The sequence below is a fragment of the Bactrocera oleae genome, chromosome 4 (assembly GCF_042242935.1).
Source record: "Bactrocera oleae isolate idBacOlea1 chromosome 4, idBacOlea1, whole genome shotgun sequence".
In the NCBI taxonomy this organism is placed as follows: domain Eukaryota; kingdom Metazoa; phylum Arthropoda; class Insecta; order Diptera; family Tephritidae; genus Bactrocera; species Bactrocera oleae.
This window is the reverse complement of record NC_091538.1, coordinates 72,395,186-72,412,980: the sequence shown is the minus strand read 5'-3', so window position 1 is coordinate 72,412,980 and position 17,795 is coordinate 72,395,186. Positions and strand designations below refer to the sequence as shown.

At 34.4% G+C, this 17,795-nt stretch overlaps 2 protein-coding genes across 3 annotated transcripts; one reads left to right on the top strand and one right to left on the bottom strand.

Annotated features, from left to right (window-relative positions):
- The first annotated feature begins 197 nt into the window (after positions 1 to 197).
- eIF2Bdelta (eukaryotic translation initiation factor 2B subunit delta) lies at positions 198 to 3,299 on the top strand. Its single transcript, XM_014247515.3, has 7 exons — positions 198 to 347; positions 537 to 584; positions 764 to 1,639; positions 1,706 to 2,113; positions 2,170 to 2,349; positions 2,421 to 2,548; positions 2,613 to 3,299. Exons 2-7 carry the CDS (start codon positions 561 to 563, stop codon positions 3,169 to 3,171), a joined length of 2,175 nt encoding a protein of 724 aa, XP_014102990.2. The 5' UTR covers positions 198 to 347; positions 537 to 560; the 3' UTR covers positions 3,172 to 3,299.
- Mtmr6 (Myotubularin related protein 6) lies at positions 3,277 to 17,295 on the bottom strand. 2 transcript variants are annotated; one of them, XM_014247528.3, is made up of 13 exons: positions 17,044 to 17,295; positions 11,957 to 12,073; positions 9,274 to 9,436; positions 8,455 to 8,738; positions 7,222 to 7,356; positions 6,053 to 6,282; positions 5,824 to 5,959; positions 5,383 to 5,759; positions 5,188 to 5,314; positions 5,013 to 5,116; positions 4,858 to 4,948; positions 4,662 to 4,787; positions 3,277 to 4,588 (listed from the first exon to the last, which is right to left on the bottom strand). In XM_014247528.3, exons 1-13 carry the CDS (start codon positions 17,065 to 17,067, stop codon positions 4,451 to 4,453), a joined length of 2,052 nt encoding a protein of 683 aa, XP_014103003.1. In that variant the 5' UTR covers positions 17,068 to 17,295; the 3' UTR covers positions 3,277 to 4,450. The 2 variants fall into 2 exon arrangements, with proteins under 2 accessions (XP_014103003.1, XP_069964637.1); XM_070108536.1 differs by lacking the exon at positions 17,044 to 17,295 and adding an exon at positions 14,510 to 15,244.
- Positions 17,296 to 17,795: the final 500 nt, after the last annotated feature.

Below are 17,795 nucleotides of genomic sequence, written 5' to 3'. Positions count from 1 at the left end.
TTCTTTTTAAAAGTTTATCTTAAAATATAAAACAATACGCATTCATCTATATAAATATATTGCCAATTCTACTGCAGAAAAGGTTTTAACGTTTAATTTTATTTTTAGCTGCTTAAGTATTGAAAATATTTTTCTGGCATCTTTGTTTTTAATAACTTTTATAAGGAGGACTACCCTGTAGATTTTGTGAGATTTATAAATTGTATATTTTGACCAGGGATAAAATTTTGACATTTTCATTTGCTGTCGTGAGCAAATTGCTTACATTTTATAAGTTAAAATCACTGGTGGAAAAATAAATTGCTAATAAATAAAGCAATTATTGTTATATACTTGCAAATTGAACGGTAAGTTTGTCGTTTGCGTTATTTAGATTTAACTTAGACTGTGTGCCTATTGTGGGTACACCAAGGCGTGGATATATTTTTGATCAATCACTGGTGACTTGATTTGACAAAAATTTTGCGAGAGTTTCATCAATAAAAATGAAAAAATAATATTTGTTTATTTGTTCTTTATATATTTTCACTGCTAAGTCGTTTAAACGAGTAGGGTTAAATATGTCCGGTACTCAGGATCATAAGGTACATACACACATAACCATACTACTTTCTCTTCCCACATTTAGCCCACAGCTTTTATTTTGGCAAAAATTTTCATTTTCCATTTGTTTACTTCAATTTTATTCATTGTTTGCAATTCATATACTACACACACACACATACATATTTGCGATGTTTTTAAACATGAGAAAAATTCGCAGGTACTACTTGCAAACCAGGATAAGACGAGTGAAGGAATTACTGTAAACCAAAAGAAGAAACGACCTCGTCAGCGTCTTCGTAAACGAAATAAAAAATATATAAGTAGTTCTGAATCAAAAGCTGAATATTTGGGAGCAGTTGAAGAGAAGGCAAACGGAACTCTAGATAATCAATTAGGACTACAGTTAAGCGCTCATCAAATACCTAATGGAAATAGTAAATCTCCCATAGAAGTTTCTCAATCATCTTCTGAATCCGTATCTGTGGAGATTTCTGAAAAAATTGGAACAAAGAAGTTTCATGAATTTCCAAATAATGAAATAAAAGAAATCATTCTAGATACCTCAAATATTTTATATCAACCACAAATAAAAACTACAACCCTAACAAATATTCAAAACACAAATTCACAAAATAAAAATAATTCAGGACTTGGAAAGGAAGCCATCATAAAAATCGCAATGTCAGCAAACTCTGCTCCTGCCAATATTTCTTCTGTTGGAAAATCTCGTGAGGAGATAATGGCCGAACGTGAAGCTAAAAAATTGGCAAAACAACTGAAAAAGGCAAAGACATTGGGCACCAACTCAGAAGCTGCACAAATAACTGCACCGGTTGTAAGTAGGTCCGTAACAAACGTTGTTAGTCAAGAGCAGGATACAATTCCTAAACCTTCTTCAAATGTAATTGAGACTCGCCCGTCTGCTGCTGTTGAAAAAAGTCGTGAGCAAATCAAAGCTGAACGTGAGGCCAAGAAGAAAGCAAAACAAGCACTGAAGGAGGTTAAAGCATCCAACATAACTGAGATAACTGCGAAATTGGATGACACTAAAATTACAGAAAGCTTATCTACCAACACCTTGCAGGACGATAAGGTTTGATTACACTTTTAATTATAGATTTTGGAGTTCAATATGGTTATATATATTTTTTATTTTTAGAAAAAATCCGCTTTGAGTAAGTCTGAAAGACGTGCTATACAGGAAGCTCAGAGAGCAGCTAAAGCACAGGCAGTCGCACAAAAAAACATGACGCCAAAAGTAAAACCAACATCCGTCAACGCCAAGCAAGCTACTAAACTACCAACAGATGCGTCAGTAAAGGCCACAGTAAATACTACTAGTGTTTCACCAACCAAAAGCATTAGTCCTATGACAAAGCTTCGTCGCATAAATGATTGCAAGGTGCGCCTCTTCAATCACTTGGAAAAATCAAGACAAGAGACCAATTTGTTTCTCAACAATCCACACATACATCCGAGTATCGCTCGTCTGGGAGAGCAGTACGCTCAACGCACAATTGTCGGTTCAAATGCACGCTGCATTGGATTTCTCAATGCGCTGAAAATGGTGAGCTATTGTATGTATGTTCTTAGCATATCGTTATATTGAATATTGTGTTGCAGGTTATTAGAGACTTTGAGACGCCGCCAAAAAAAGAGTTTGCACGTAGCTTAGAAACGACAATCACGAACAGTGTGGAACATTTGCAAAAATGCCGACCGCTTGCAGTGTCCGTTAGCAATGCATACAAACACATTAAACATGTGCTGACGCAATTGCCAACTGATCAACCCGAAACAGATGTAATAACATACACTTGTATATACAAGTTTCTACATTGACATTTACACATTTACATGTCTTGTGTTTACAGCTAAAAGAGAATTTATGCCGTTTCATCGACACCTATATAGAAAATCAAATTGGCAAAGCGGCCGAAGCGATTAGCTATTCTGTGCAGGAAAAAATCTCAAATGGCGATGTTATACTCACATTTGGCTGGTAAATTGAATAATACTTGTATGCGTTTATGTTTGTATTACGCATAATCTCTCTTTATCTACAGTTCGTCGTTGATAACGTATATTTTTGAGGAAGCACTACGAAGATGTGTTGATTTCCGTGTCATCGTAGTGGATTCGCGTCCATTCTGTGAGGGTCAAGAGCTGTTGCGGCGTCTCACTGTTAAAGGAATCCCTTGCAGTTATGTGCTTATCAATGCTGTTAGCTTCGTTATGCCGGAATCAACTAAAGTGTTATTGGGGGCGCATGCACTGCTGGCTAATGGATATGTTATGGCACGTACTGGGACCGCACAAGTTGCACTAGTTGCACACTCATTCAATGTGCCTGTGTTGGTGTGCTGCGAAACGCATAAATTCAGCGAACGGTCACAAACAGATGCGATAGTTTATAATGAGCTGGGCAATCCTGATGATCTAATAAGAAGCGCGCAGTGCAGCCTGGCGAATTGGCAGACGAAGGGCAAAATGTCACCCTTGAATCTGATGTACGATATTACTCCACCTGAACTAGTCAGTGCAGTGGTCACCGAAGTGTCCATACTACCCTGTACTAGTGTGCCTGTGATATTGCGCATAAAACCAACTGAAATCGGTTATTAAACAGTTTGTTAAAATTAATCGCTTTTCATCTAACACACAACTAAATACACACTTGTGTAAAATAATGTTGTAATAAACTTATTTAAGTTATGAGTAAAATTAAAATTTTTGTTTTGGGCGTTTAAGCATTTATTGTGTTTCTTTTTGAATTTTCAATATAATACAATTTTTTTTAACTACACAATCATGTGATAGACAATGAGTAATGACTGATTGTTTTTGTCTTATGCATAAATGCATATACAATATAATATTTTGTCCCATAACATGTGCATAGGAGCTTTGTAATCGAACTATGGGAACTTAAAAATGCTATTCGTATATTTCTACCATACACAATATTTATGCTCGAATTTAAAATAATTGTCGTCATTTACAAAATTGTGCACTTTTGATTATGTCGGTGTTGGTTAAATTCTTTTAAGGTGAGAATTAAAAATATAAGAAATTTAATAAAAAGAAAATATGACTTCAGTTATATTGAGCGCTGATTTTTGCATAGATTCAGGCATGCCGAAGGTATTTATTATATGAATATTCTTAAATTGCATATTTAATACTTTTGAAATTATGCGTTTTTATTTTAGAAAATTTTTATTTTTGTTCGGATGATACTGGAAGACAGTAAAACTGTAAAATGCTTTGAAATCAGCCTCACGTGGAACCCAACATATTAAACTGAAAATACATCTATTTTACATACACTTTTTAATATTGGAGATAGAGAGCACTTGGGTTCTTATTTCTAAATTCCACACATTCTTATTTCTTTTTTCTGGTCATAGGGTGTGTTGTGGTCGCGTTCGGTTAGATATAATACTTCTACAATTTATAACATATATGTATATGTATGCATGTATATATTGGAATTTTTAGGCGAACGTTTAACAGATTATGGTTGTTTTTCTAATTTTGATTTATATATTTTATTGCGATAATCTAGAAATGCAACAAACTTTAAAATTCAAATGTTCTTTTACCGTTTTACCTTCAGTTTAAACAGTATTTGCGCTGCTTCATTCGCAACATTCCTCAACTATTTTATTTTTAGTAATTTATGTTATATTTTAATTACGCTTGTACTTTCACGACTTGCTTACGATTGAATTGCCTAATGCTCAAATATTGTATCTTCACAAACACGCACTCTTACTAAGCTACACACAGAAGTCTCGACTATATAAGCAACATTCATTGCACAAAACACACCCGAGGATTTTTATATACTTATTTAATGCTCGCTCTAGCTGTAAACTGAGCCTCGCGCTTCACTGAGAGTTCATGGACTGGTCTTTTGAACAAGCCGAAAGCAAGTACGACACACTGGCACCGGCTTCCCGCTGTCCTGTCCAGGCAAAGGTATGCTCTTGTCAATACAACGTTCACAAAAGATATCGCCACACTTCCAGCAATGGGTCTGCAAAGTGTAAAAACGAAATATACTTAGGTGAGAACTTGTAACATTGAGTGACCATGACATATGTACATACCTTCTTACTGAACTGATCGAATGGTGTTGAGCATGAGCAGGCCGTCACGCTGCGCATCGATTTCCAATCCACAGCCACCGAATTGAGCTCCTCCTTAATGCTCGTGGAGTCAATGCGTTCATTCAACTAATCACAATTGAAATCAATGATTATATGATGAGTTATATAAGTCTCATATATATAAATAAATGATTACCGAAAGATTTGCAAATGACATTCCGGCTGGTTTAAGCGGATGATCGTCATCAGCCGAAGATAGCTCGCTCATCTTTTTGTCGTAATTGTATCTGTAGAAATTGCAAATATAATTATTATCTTTAGATATTACTTGTATCTAACTGTTTGACGCACTTGTTGTCATTGATCTCCGAAACAGGTTCTTTATAGGATTTAGCTGTGGCATCCTGCAATTTCTTTGCGGATTTAGAAATATAGTTTTTGAAGCTTGCAATGCGCTATAAACATATATAAATATATCAAATGTCAGAGCAACACAATCACATGTGTAGGCAAATGCAATGTTCACCTTTGTTAAATGTTGCACATGATCCTCCAATGAAGTACAGTGATCCTTGCTCACAAGCAGCAAGTCGCTAAGCGGTTCACGTGGATGTACTCCACTTTCGAAACGACTGAACATGCCGCGCCAGAATCTGGTAGAGTTTTTTTTAAGCGATATTCATACATACTTTTGCGCTTTTGAATATTGGCCATTACTTACTTGATGCATTGCGGTTGCAGATTGGGTTTAATAGTTTTATCGACATCAGGTTTATACAGTGGGTTAATATATTCGTTCAAATGATTAGCCATGAAGCCCCATAGGGAAAATGTGCGTTCCGATAGTTTTAAATCCAGACGATCCTTCTCACAATTGCCCACAAATGTTCCAAACTGACACGAGTGCACATGATCGTGTAGGATAAGCAGGAAGCGTTCGTTGAACTCAAAAGCATCACTACGTTGGCTCATCAGTTGCCAAGTGCAATCTAGAAATTGTGTGAAAATAGGTGAGACCTCACGCGGATCAGTTTGCACGTGACCACAGCGCTCGCTGAATTTATGTCCAAATGCTAGCCAGTCTTTTTCAATTAGAGCCTTTAAAATATATATGATAAAAAACAAACCCAATAGAGGTATATTTCTCAAATTCAACACTTACTTGAAATCCCTTAATAGTTCTGTAATAAGGATCCAACATCAACGCAGCTAATGAGCAAACCTGTGCTGTACGATCCCATCCGTCCGAGCAGTGAACTACAACCGAGACACCTTTATCAACCGCATTCGCAATAAAGCTAGGAAATTTCGGAAAAATAGTTTTGCATTAGTTGGATTAAGTGAATTGTGTACTGCGGATGTAGCAGTGGGTTCAAAAATATTCCAATTACCTGGAAGTATCCAAAATGGAGCGAATATTTTTCAACCAACCAGATGATTCCAAAGAATTAAGAAACCCGCTCATTGTGGGTGTCTTCTGTTCACAAGCCTCAATCAATTTCTGCAAACTGGTACGCTGTACGTGTATGTTTTCAATGCCGAGAAAATGAAATTTGATATTTTCATAAAAAGCTTCGTTTTCGTAGCCTTTGCCAGCAGCACGATTAGCCATTGCGTTTATCTGTTGGAGAATGATGATGGATAATAATAGCATTGCTAACAATATGACTCAGCTCAGAGGCGATCGAAATTAAGCGCACTGGTAGTCGCATCTCTAGTCTGAGAGAGAGGAGGAAGATCGGGAGAATTCCTCCCGTGTCCGGAGTTTTTAGGGCGGCCCGGTGCTCAGCAACAATTTTTGCAGATTTTTTGCTGCAACTATTGATGGATCAGGGGGCTTGCGTACTTTATCCTCCCCGGATCCTTTCTACGGTTTTGCATATATTCAGTTCACGACTGTTTGTGTTTGAAACAATTCAACTAAACTCTGTGCCTGATTAAATATTCTGGTGAAATTTTTATATAGCTGCATAATCAAGTTTTGATTTCTAAACAAGACCTCTCCCAAAAATATTGTTATAATAGACATAGCACTCATTAGATCTCAGAAAATGTTATGTTATCCAAAGCCATTGATATTCTATATGCAAGTGAAGGCCATTAGTTAGGTCTAAGAGATGGGAATATACCCAGAAACATATCTGATAGAGACTCTCAGCTATGATGAGTAAAGTTTTATGCTCTACCACAACAATAATATCCATTTAAAACTAATATCTAATAGTATTGCATCTTTTGAATAAGCGAGCAGATTGATACATATACAATATATATACGAGACCGAGACCTCGTATACATATGTATAATTTATTTGCAAATGCGAAATAAAAATTTTGTACATTTTACCATGTACATACATATTTGACGAAGCGAACACGTTTTAAGTGCTCGACATCCTACAGGGAGCACTTGATGCACCAACCGCCGCGGTAGCTACATAAATGGCGCATGTCTGTCTGCACTTGTGATTGCTTGTTGAAATATGTTCCGCAAATTAAACACTTCTAGCATGAATATGCACATACAAAAGTACACTTACAATGGTACAAAGGCTACTTACACGGGGTCGAGTGTCCACAACGTACATATAGTCGGTGTTTGGATTTGTTTTACGAATTGCCTCCAGCATCTGCTCATCCTCCAAACAGCGTGCACTGAAACCCGAAAGCGGCTGGCTGCAACGACAGATTGAAGCCTGCATGCGAACAACAGAAAGAGAAAAAGAAGAGGAAAAGCAAATAACACAAAAGTTAGTTCCGCAACGAATATTTACTTAGTTGTCTGTGCTAAAATATACCAGCAAAGCCAATACAACAAAAAAGCAATAAAATAGTTTAGTAGTGATTCCTATAATAACGTGAACTTAAACGTTGTAATAATTTTATTATTAAGATTGTGCTTGTTGAGGAAGTTGAGAAGCGGTCCCTAAACAGCCCTGCCCACGTAAGGAGAACGAACCCGGTTAATACCTTCTACCAAGGTCTAAACTCGGCAGAGTTTCCCTGTTGCTGTTTTATGAATGTTTTATATTACAACAACAACAATTTCAATAATAATAACAACAACCGGGCCTATAGCTTTTCATTATTGCTTCTAGCTCACATTGAAGTTGAGATGTGGGCAATAAGTTTGCTGGGATATCGCCATTGCAGGCGTATATATATAAATTCATACATACAAAACTCTTTCAAAAGCTGAATATATAATTAATATTTATGGTGCGAATTTGTTAGTTTTTTAATTACAAATTTTTCAAGGCCAGTAGTTGCACAAATTTTCATTGCTTTATAAATATATAATTAGCATCGCTTGCCATTTTTGTATTATTATTTAAATGTATAAACAATTATGCATGTATATGTGCATATGTATGTATGTAAGTTACAGATTTCGAAAACGGTTGTAAGCAGTATGTATGGCTAAATAGGGTAGGTCTCATCTCAAATTGGTTTCCTTAATAGTAATTTATTAGTTAGCCACAAGCAAAGTGAAATAAAATGAGTCAAAGCACAACTGAGAGCAAGGCGAATCCAATTGCAGACACATTGACCAATGACAGAACTGGACCACAAACGCGTGACTTGTCCTCTGGTTAGGTGACCCATATCACACATCTTGCAACACAAAGTGATCTGTGGTGGCACTTTAAGGACAAACGAGATGTTTTTTTTAATTTGATGTCATATTATTTCTTCTACATGTCAATTTAACGAGTATAAAAAATAGTAACTTATTTAATGGCAACTTATTTTAGTTAAAATTATACACACATTGCTTAACAATAATTACTCACCTTATTCGAGTGCAAATAGGTAAGTGCGGGTAAACGACCTTTGGAGCGAAAACGGGAACTGCCGATCAACATGGCTGTGTTGGCCTCTTGTGGCACGTAAATATGCCGTGGGTACGTGTCACATAACTCATAGTTCATATTCAATGTGCATAATGTCCAAATTTCGTTTGGCACTCGCATACGCTTGAATTCGCTTTCCAATTTGAAGAAATCCCAACCGGATGTCTTTGGAAAATCATCTTTGGTTGGCTGATAGTTGAAGCAGTATAATTTGTTAATGGAAACTGCAATTAAAAACTCATTATTTAGATTAATGAACCATAATGCGAGAATTTAGCAAAGCACAACCGTTATACATATACTCGTACATATATGTATATGTAACTGTAAGCATGCACACATATAAACATATTACGGTGGTATCGCTCATATTTCAACTGGAAACCACTCTCACTTCGTTTAATATCTGACTTGTGTATTAAGGATGTGCGTTGAGTACGCAAATAAATTCTGATTCGTTTTCTAAAGGGATTTTTGTTTTAGAAAACAAGCTTTTTTAAAGCTTTAGATTACATATATTTTATTTTGAGTACTGGAAAACTAAAAAATACTGTTTTATAGTAGTAATTTTACTTTTGATATCGGATGTTAAAGCCAAGGTTTGTGTCTTTTGTAGAAAAAAAAATATAGTTATAAAAAGCACATAACACATATTTGCGCTTTGCCTTAATAAAAACTTTATAGCGTGATATATATATATATATATATATATATATATGTATGTAGGTATATGTGTGTATGTATGTATATGTCACTTACCGGGTTGATAGAGCTTCATTAATGATGTGTACACATCGTGACACTCAGAATCTTTTGGAATTACAAATGTCACCGATAGGAAAGTTTTGCAACGTATCAATAGTGGTGAACCGGTTGTACTCAAGGGTAATTTTTCAATGTTCGCAATGTGCATATGTAAAATCTGTGAATGGTGGATAAAACAAAAATCTATAACTTTATCTACATACGAGTACATATGTATGTACAATAATAAATACCAAGTAATAATGTAATCTTTATTTTTTGTTTTTATACTTATAAACAGTAATTGTTCTTCACTTAAAAGAAAAAAGTTTGTTTAAAGTAAGAATCAGATAGTATCATGATTCAATTAGCGGAGCGTGCTTACTCTTACGAAAGAAGTGTTTGTATTCATAATGTCAAAAAAACTGCATTTTAATAATTGTATGTGATTTACAATCTATATGTATTCGGTTATCACTCAAAAAACGGTTTTTATTGGTTGATGTATTTTTGATTCATTAAATCAAAGCAATACAAAGCAAAACTGCTAATTTTGACATTATGGCTGCCATTACATTTGACAAATTGTTGTTTTTGCGCTATCGGCACAACCTTATATTATTGAATCATGGATAAAAATATAAAATTGTGTCAGTTTCAATTATTTAGAAAATTTTTCGGGGAGCTGATTTCAAAAATTCTACAAAAATATCATACAAACTATATTGAAAATAATAATAAAAGATTAAAGACAGCAATCCAAAACGAAATCTGTATTTTAAAAAATTCAAAATATTGCTCGTAATTCTCCTACAAATTCAGGAAATTCCAAATCAGTCGATATTATAAGTCACTTTGTGGAATACAATCCAAATACATTTAATAAATATTTCATTTATGTTAAAACACAAAAAATCATATAATCTGGTCGCAACGGTACATTCTTACACCAAAAGCAAACGCTTGCTTTATCATCACCTCTGGTGGAAGTGCAACAATGAACGCCATCGCGTATACGTAACATAAATAGTTAAAAGCAGCGAGCAAATACCATAAGTTCAGGTTGCTTTTGAGCAAAATTACAAACCAGCTAAGCGGCAGGATTTAATGACGTCCGCAAATAAACGATTTTGTGCTGAGTATGTTTTCAAGCGTATGCACATATGCACCCACTTGTTGTTGCGTCGTATTAATGTTCCATTCATGCGCTTATGGGATATTGTTTGTATTATTGTATTATTTGCTCAAAAAGCAGCACTATTGTGTGCCATTTCATGGCTTCAAGCGTTAAAAGTAGTTAAAATGAACATTTGAGCCTTTCAACAACAACAATAAACATGAATTCTTTTAATTAGGTTTATCCTCGAAACGCGGTTGAATACAATGTCATAAATATAAATTACAAAATAATAACAGTTTTCCCAAAATATTACACAAGAGGAGAATTCGAAATCTGCAATTCATTAGAAAATGTGTATTTTTGGTATACCATCTGATCAAAATTGACCCAGACTTGTCTATAAATTGCGCGCGAAAACCGTAGCTATATTTTTTTCCCTAGATTTTTACAATCTTTTTATTTGTTTGTGTCATGCTAGATCTCCAAATGTCAATAAGTGTGCGTTCGGCAGCTGTTTGTTTAGGACGCGAAAACTTTATCTGGTGGTTTTTAATGACTTTGTTGGAAATCTTGTATTTCCTTCCCTAAATCTGATGTCATCAATGCCTTCCAATCAATACCGCATTTATTTATACAATAACAGTGGCCGCAACAAGCAGATAAATTATTCAAATACAAGAGTAAGAAGCACAACGCTCGTTTGCGAAGATTTCCAGAGTGTCCTGTGCAGCACTTTAAATTACTTTCGTCCTGCAATGCATGTTGCTGCTGACCTATTTGGCAGCATTACGATCAAACTTGGCACTAGAATTACCGCAACAAAAAGAAAATTGTTGCAAAAAGCTTAGCGCAGCAGAAAACAAACCAAACGAAAAGTTGTGAGCTCAGTAGAAGGGGCTATGCCACAGCTGAGAGACGTCGACGCGTCACTCAATCTACACATGCCGTGTTCATTGTTTCTACAATTTGATTTCTTTAACATTTTCGCCCGCCATTTGAGTACACTTGAGTTTTGTGGCCTCAAGGACAATGGGAATTTGACGTGTGAGTGTAGTGGTGGCCGCCACACACATATTCAAGGAAACATGCAACGATTTGAGTCTTTTATTTCACAAAGTTTCCTGTTTTTACATTTTTATTTGTAAACAATGCAATGAAATCACCGGAAAACATAAAAAAGTAATTAATTTACTTGCTAATAATCCAACCTCTAGATTCTTCATGCTATAGTTATTTTACACAACTTGCTTGGAAATCTTGAAAATATGAAGATCTAATCTAAAATGATTGCTATTGATTCAAATTCTAACAACAACCAACGGTTTAAAACATCTTTATATGGTAGTTGATTGCTGATATTAAGATGTGACTTTTCAGTTCGAATCACAAACTTTTTCGGGTCACAAAAGCTCTGCTTAGGAAAAAATTTTGTTCAAATATTTTCAAAATGTTTTTTATTTAGCCAACAAACCGAATGTTAAAATGTACAATGAAGCCTCGAAGAGACCATATTTAACTATGATACATTTTAAAATAATTATTAATAAGTTCAACCCTTATACATATACATATACATACCCATGTTTCTTTATTGCTATCCGGTTCAACAAAGATCAGATGAGTTGCCGTCAAGTAGAGCGTGCCGACGGTGGGATTTTTGGCATTGTAACGGTCGATCATTCGCACATTTTCCACCTAAAACAAAATATAATCAAAAGCACAAATTGTTAAAAGAGAATTCTGCGGTATAAGTAAGTTTTCAAATTAAATATTAAAAGTTTGGACGATAAATACAACTTTTTCATAAAACTCTTTCAGGCCTTCAATACATAAGAACTTAACTTCAACCAGTAAGGAAGAGCTAAGTTCAAATGTAACGTAACATTTTATACACTTGCAATTTGCAAGGATCTAAGCAGAAATTGCTTATATTATATATCATAGACTCACTTAGTCTAATTACTACATTTAACTTCATGTCGCAAGTATTTAAATTAACATCTAAAGCGTTAAATTTAATATACTGTTTATATGCGGAAAAAATCAACCAAATAATTGGAGGTGAAGTTTAGAGCAAGGTCTAGACTAATTTCTTTCATATTCAGCGCTAAACCACATTATGGTTAAGATATCATCCTATATTTTCACCAACTTAAACATGCTGATGGAAATTCAAAATTGCTGAAAATCACTTTATCTTCTATTATGGGGATAGTGATTGTATTAACCTTTGCCATTACGCAAGCATACTCAAGAAAATGTTTGCAGCAATTTTATGAAGTTCATTCACACATAACCGACATATGTGGCATACAGTTTGCCAGAATAACGAACATCATTATATATAGCGTATAGCTTAGGGTAATTCGTGGACCAATTTCACACATTTTCAGAATAAAGCTGTAGTATATCCAATATTATACATTCACCTGATTTTGCTAAGACATCTTTCTTATTGACTGATATATACGCTATAAATTTAAAAGGAAATTTGAAATTCGTTTATAAGGTATTGGGGGGCTATGATTATTACTGGAGTATTTTTAGTAAAAATTCAGTCATCAGTTTTTACAGAGTTTGGCGAAGCATTGGCAGTTTGTGAGGTATGTGAGATACATTAAACCTTATTAGAGGGCGGTCCACGCCTACTTTTTAAAAAGTTTAAGCCATAGATGGCCATTCATATTTCGATGATCTGCACACCACACAGTTTTGTATTTTAATTAAGTGCTTAGTTGTGGCACTTTATAGGTTTTCGTTTAATTTTTTGGGCGTGACTATTCTCCGATTAGGCCCAATATTTGGAATACCAATCTCCCTTGGTTGCAAAAGATCAAGTGGACCAAGTTTCGTCAAGATATCTAAATTTTTGCTTAAGTTATCGCTTGTACGAACCGACGGACAGACAGTCACTCAGAATTTAAATCGTCATGTCATTCTGATTATTTATATATACATACATATGTACGATATCTCATTCAGTTTTAGGAGCTCTTAACAACCGTTAGGTGAGTGAAACTACAATACTCTGTAGCAACATGTTTCGTGAGTATAAAAGAAGACATAACTAGTATGGTGTTGAAAATAGTAATATGTACAATGGAGTTCAGAATATAGAATAGAAAGGTAAAATTACAAGTGAAAGTATCTAGTAGTTATACTATTATATTGTTATATTATACAAGTATGATTTATATACATATGTATATATGTATATGCAAAGTCCCCTCTACAGCTGTATACTAGCAGAATACTTCAAATGGTTCAAAATATTTGCAGTGAAAATTTATGAGCCTTTTATCAAAAAAAGTGATTCAATTTTTTTAAAGCTATTGATGAAAGCTGCAAAAGGATACTCGGCAGAAATATGAATATGGAAGTGGGTTCGAAAAGTGTGTGTAGTATGTGCGTATGCACGTGAGAAGATATGTAAATACTAGTGTATGGACAAAGTTAGTACTCGTGTTCGGCGATAAATGTTGGTGCAAATGGTAAAAGTGGATTAAAAATGCAAATTTGATGACAGAATGTTCAGTCGCAACGGTCAAGTATGGTATTTGCAGTTGGCACACAAGCTGCATGCAAATTGCTCACAATTTCAAAATGACCATGAATAACTGCCAAAAGTACTACTTCTACCACAATACTAGTACTAGAAATATTTTTGCTTTTAGAGAGAATAAACCGACAGGTTCGGTCTACCATTAAAATAGCGACGGAATTCACTTATTATCAGTATTCTTTGAATATTTGCTCTACTATCGCATATGTTCATATATTCAATGGTAGGAATTATAGTTATTGGTATTAAAGCTTTAAACTTCATATAAATTTAGAAATGATTTCTGTGCTATAAAAACCATGATCAATCCCAATTTTAAATAATAAAATATTTTACTACTAAATCGAACATATTTCAGTACTAATGCTATATTTTCGATCACTATGACTTCAAATTTAGGATTCCTAAGTCAAATTTTCATCTTGATTACAGCTGATTTTAAACTCAAATCATCAAATATAATGATAATCCAGCATCGATCAATCAATAATATTAGATGATTTTCAATCAAGATCCTTATAATCGATACGTTAAGCATTCAAACAAATCAAAAAAATGCCTTTACGAACCTTTCGAATCACTGCATTGCCATTATAATAAATAGGCGGCTCATTAAACTCTTCCTCAATCCACGAGACGACTTTCTCAGATACAAAGGGGGGTACGGGCACACCCCAGATGCGTTTATTCTCCTCCGGTTCTTCAGTTTCCGGCGAGATGTTGTCAAAGTTTAGACGTAATGAAGATGTTGGTGAAAGTGAGCGTTCAACTTCATTAAACTTATTCATGAATTTCGTAAAATCCATACTGTCCGTATACAATTTAGGATACAATTTGGTAACAGAAACCAAATGTTTTTGCACGTCTTCACAATATTTGCACACACTTTGGTCAGCAGTTTATTTAATCAATAATTATATTAACATACATATGTACATACATGTGTATATAGAGAGGAGTTAAAGCCAAAAAGTTGCTTACAGATACACAAGTGATAATTCACTTCAACTTTGGCAAGAATGACCGAGGGCATTACCGCTGGAGTAGTCAAAATATAAGCGCTAACTAAGCTAACAAAACGTAAGTATCGACCAATTCAATCAATTAAGTACTTTCACTTTTGAAAACACAAGCACGGCACAGCTTTTGTGGAGGTGGGAGTGATTGCACTGGTCGGTTTGGGTGTTATTTTAAATTGAAATACCCGATTATGGGAGAGGAGCGAACAAACGAACTTATTTCAATGAAAAGCATGCACGATTTTCCGATGACTGTTGTGTCATCTTGTAACGGTAAACTCGAACTCAATAATTACATGGAAAGCAAAAGTCGCTGAGGCGCCAGTTCTATAGAGAAGTGGGAAATTTCCAGTCGAAATGGCATCTCTCCTGGAAGCGGAATCTGACAAAAACCATTTAAATATTTCAGTTGCTTTGCCAATAATTTACCATAAATACCTTTATGAATAAAATATTGTAATACTAATATAAAGAAAATTTTTATGTAATTCAAGTTCATAACAAGTAAAGGTAAGTGTTATATTGCTAACAAATACTGTTTTACCATGGAAAGTTGAGGTATAGAATATGCAAACTAGGACATGCGCATAACAGTAAAAACAAATTTTTATACTAGAGCGCAACATGTGGCACAGAGTATAATAGTATTGTACAAAATTTAAAATAAATAACATTTCCAATGAAATATTAATCAATTCTTATGTTTTTAAAATATTTGATTATAGGTGTGGAACTGACCACATTTATGCCAAGAAATGTGTGCCAAAATCGCGCAAGATTTTTGTAATCGCAATATTAAAGTTAAGGTTTCGAAACTTTTTAACGGGAACGAAAAATAGCTTCTATAACGGCTATCTACAAATGCATATCACAACGAATAAACTAAGTCTGTCTTTTGGGCAAAGTCTTAGAATGGGCAAAACGGGGTAACATGTGAAAAAATGTTTTATGTACAATAGTGGGTGCTTTTACGCTCTCTAGATAAATCCTTGCAGGGGTTCATTTTTATCGTAATTAAATGTATAACTATGTAGATCCGAAACCGTAACCGGCCAAAGGTTACATCCAACGGAAGACGCTTTGATAGCTTTTTCTAGCCTTTTGCTCCAAGTAACCCTTAAGTTGGACTAAGGTTGGTTAATATGGGAAAAGAGATCCTTTATAAATATCTTTATGTTGGTTTTATCGGCGGGTCTACGTTACCGGAACGACAGCCAACACGGTGGCAGTCCTACAAATTACTTAAGGGACGTTTTCTACCGCTACATCAACAACAATGACAGCTATATATTATAATGATTTGAATAACTTCTTCGGAGATGGAAGCGTTGTCTTGTACCATAATCTACCCCAAATTCGGTATATCTTCAAATAAAAAGGTTTTCTTTCCATACAAGAACTTGATTTTGAACGGTCAGTTTGTATGGCAGTTACATATATGCTATGGTGGACTGATCTGAACAATTTGTTGGGAGATTTTAACCTCTTTGAAAACTTAATATACATTGTTCAAGGAATATTGATTGGTTACATAGAAAACCGTAACGAGAGTCATATGCGAAGTGGTAGACAACTTCATACACAAATTAAAAACATCTTAAATAATAATAGTTTTTGAAGAAATGTATGCCTTATTCCTTTGAGAATGCATTACTCTGTATTAAAACGTTTAGACCCAACGCTTAAATTAGTTCAAAATGGAATTTATTAATTGTGATTAAATGACTATCTATCATTTTTTATTACCTTTTTTAATGTATATACCAATGTAAACACATCTGTACCATAACTGTCACATTCATTATTGATTTTATTAGATTTTCGCTGCAGCAAACGCTAATACAACACCTGTAGATAACGATTATACACACTAGATTACTGTAAAATTGTTTATACGAATCAAGACATAACTTAGTTTCCTATATACTTAAAAGACTACAAATGATGACTCAACTAACCAACCGGTGTTGGTCACAGGACATTAACAAATGCATCCAGATCAAAAAACCTTGGGAGCGGCACATTAAACAATAGATATATGTACCTACATATATAAATAATATTTTAATGTTTATTATCTGTACCTTGGCTAATTTAATGTCATCCATGGTCTTTGAACTTGGGAGTGTATTAGAGTAATAGTAATATTACAGCACAGTATATGTATTTGGGGTTTACACTTCCAGCTGTTGAAATACAAGTTTTTTTCACCAAGAACTTTCACTTGAAAACGCGTTTTAGAACGGTAAAAAAAAGGGAACTTCTCACATTAATATATATGTAGTTTGGACTAATGAAAGCTTTTATCACATTTTTATCACATCACATTTAGATCCCGACAAGTTCAACCAAACAATAAGCGACGAATAATCGGAAGACAACAAAACGGATGACGTTTCATATGTCAGCATTATTGCAGGAATTCAACTTTTCAATTGATATGGCAACACTACTTCTAAGTGCAATGAATTTTTATTTTGTTACACATCATTATTCCAAAAAATTTCCGTTAACATTCAAATTGAATAATTCCCTTAGTGGGATTTTAAAGAGCTTCTGGACCTTGAAACTTATAACATTTCCTTTAATTTTATCTTTGTAGCGTCAGATAGCATTGGAAATCTCCAATGTATATGACAATGTCAAACTTGCCTTACTACTTGATAATATTGTCGAGATACACCAGGACTCTAAAAACAAATTCTTTTAGGCAATTGCTAACATTTGGACTAATTGCCTCAGCAGGTGAAAAATTTGTTGAAGAAACTAAAACAAGTGATTCCCAACGACACCCTGGTTCCATGTCAATAGCCGTATAAAGTTCCAACTTCTTCTG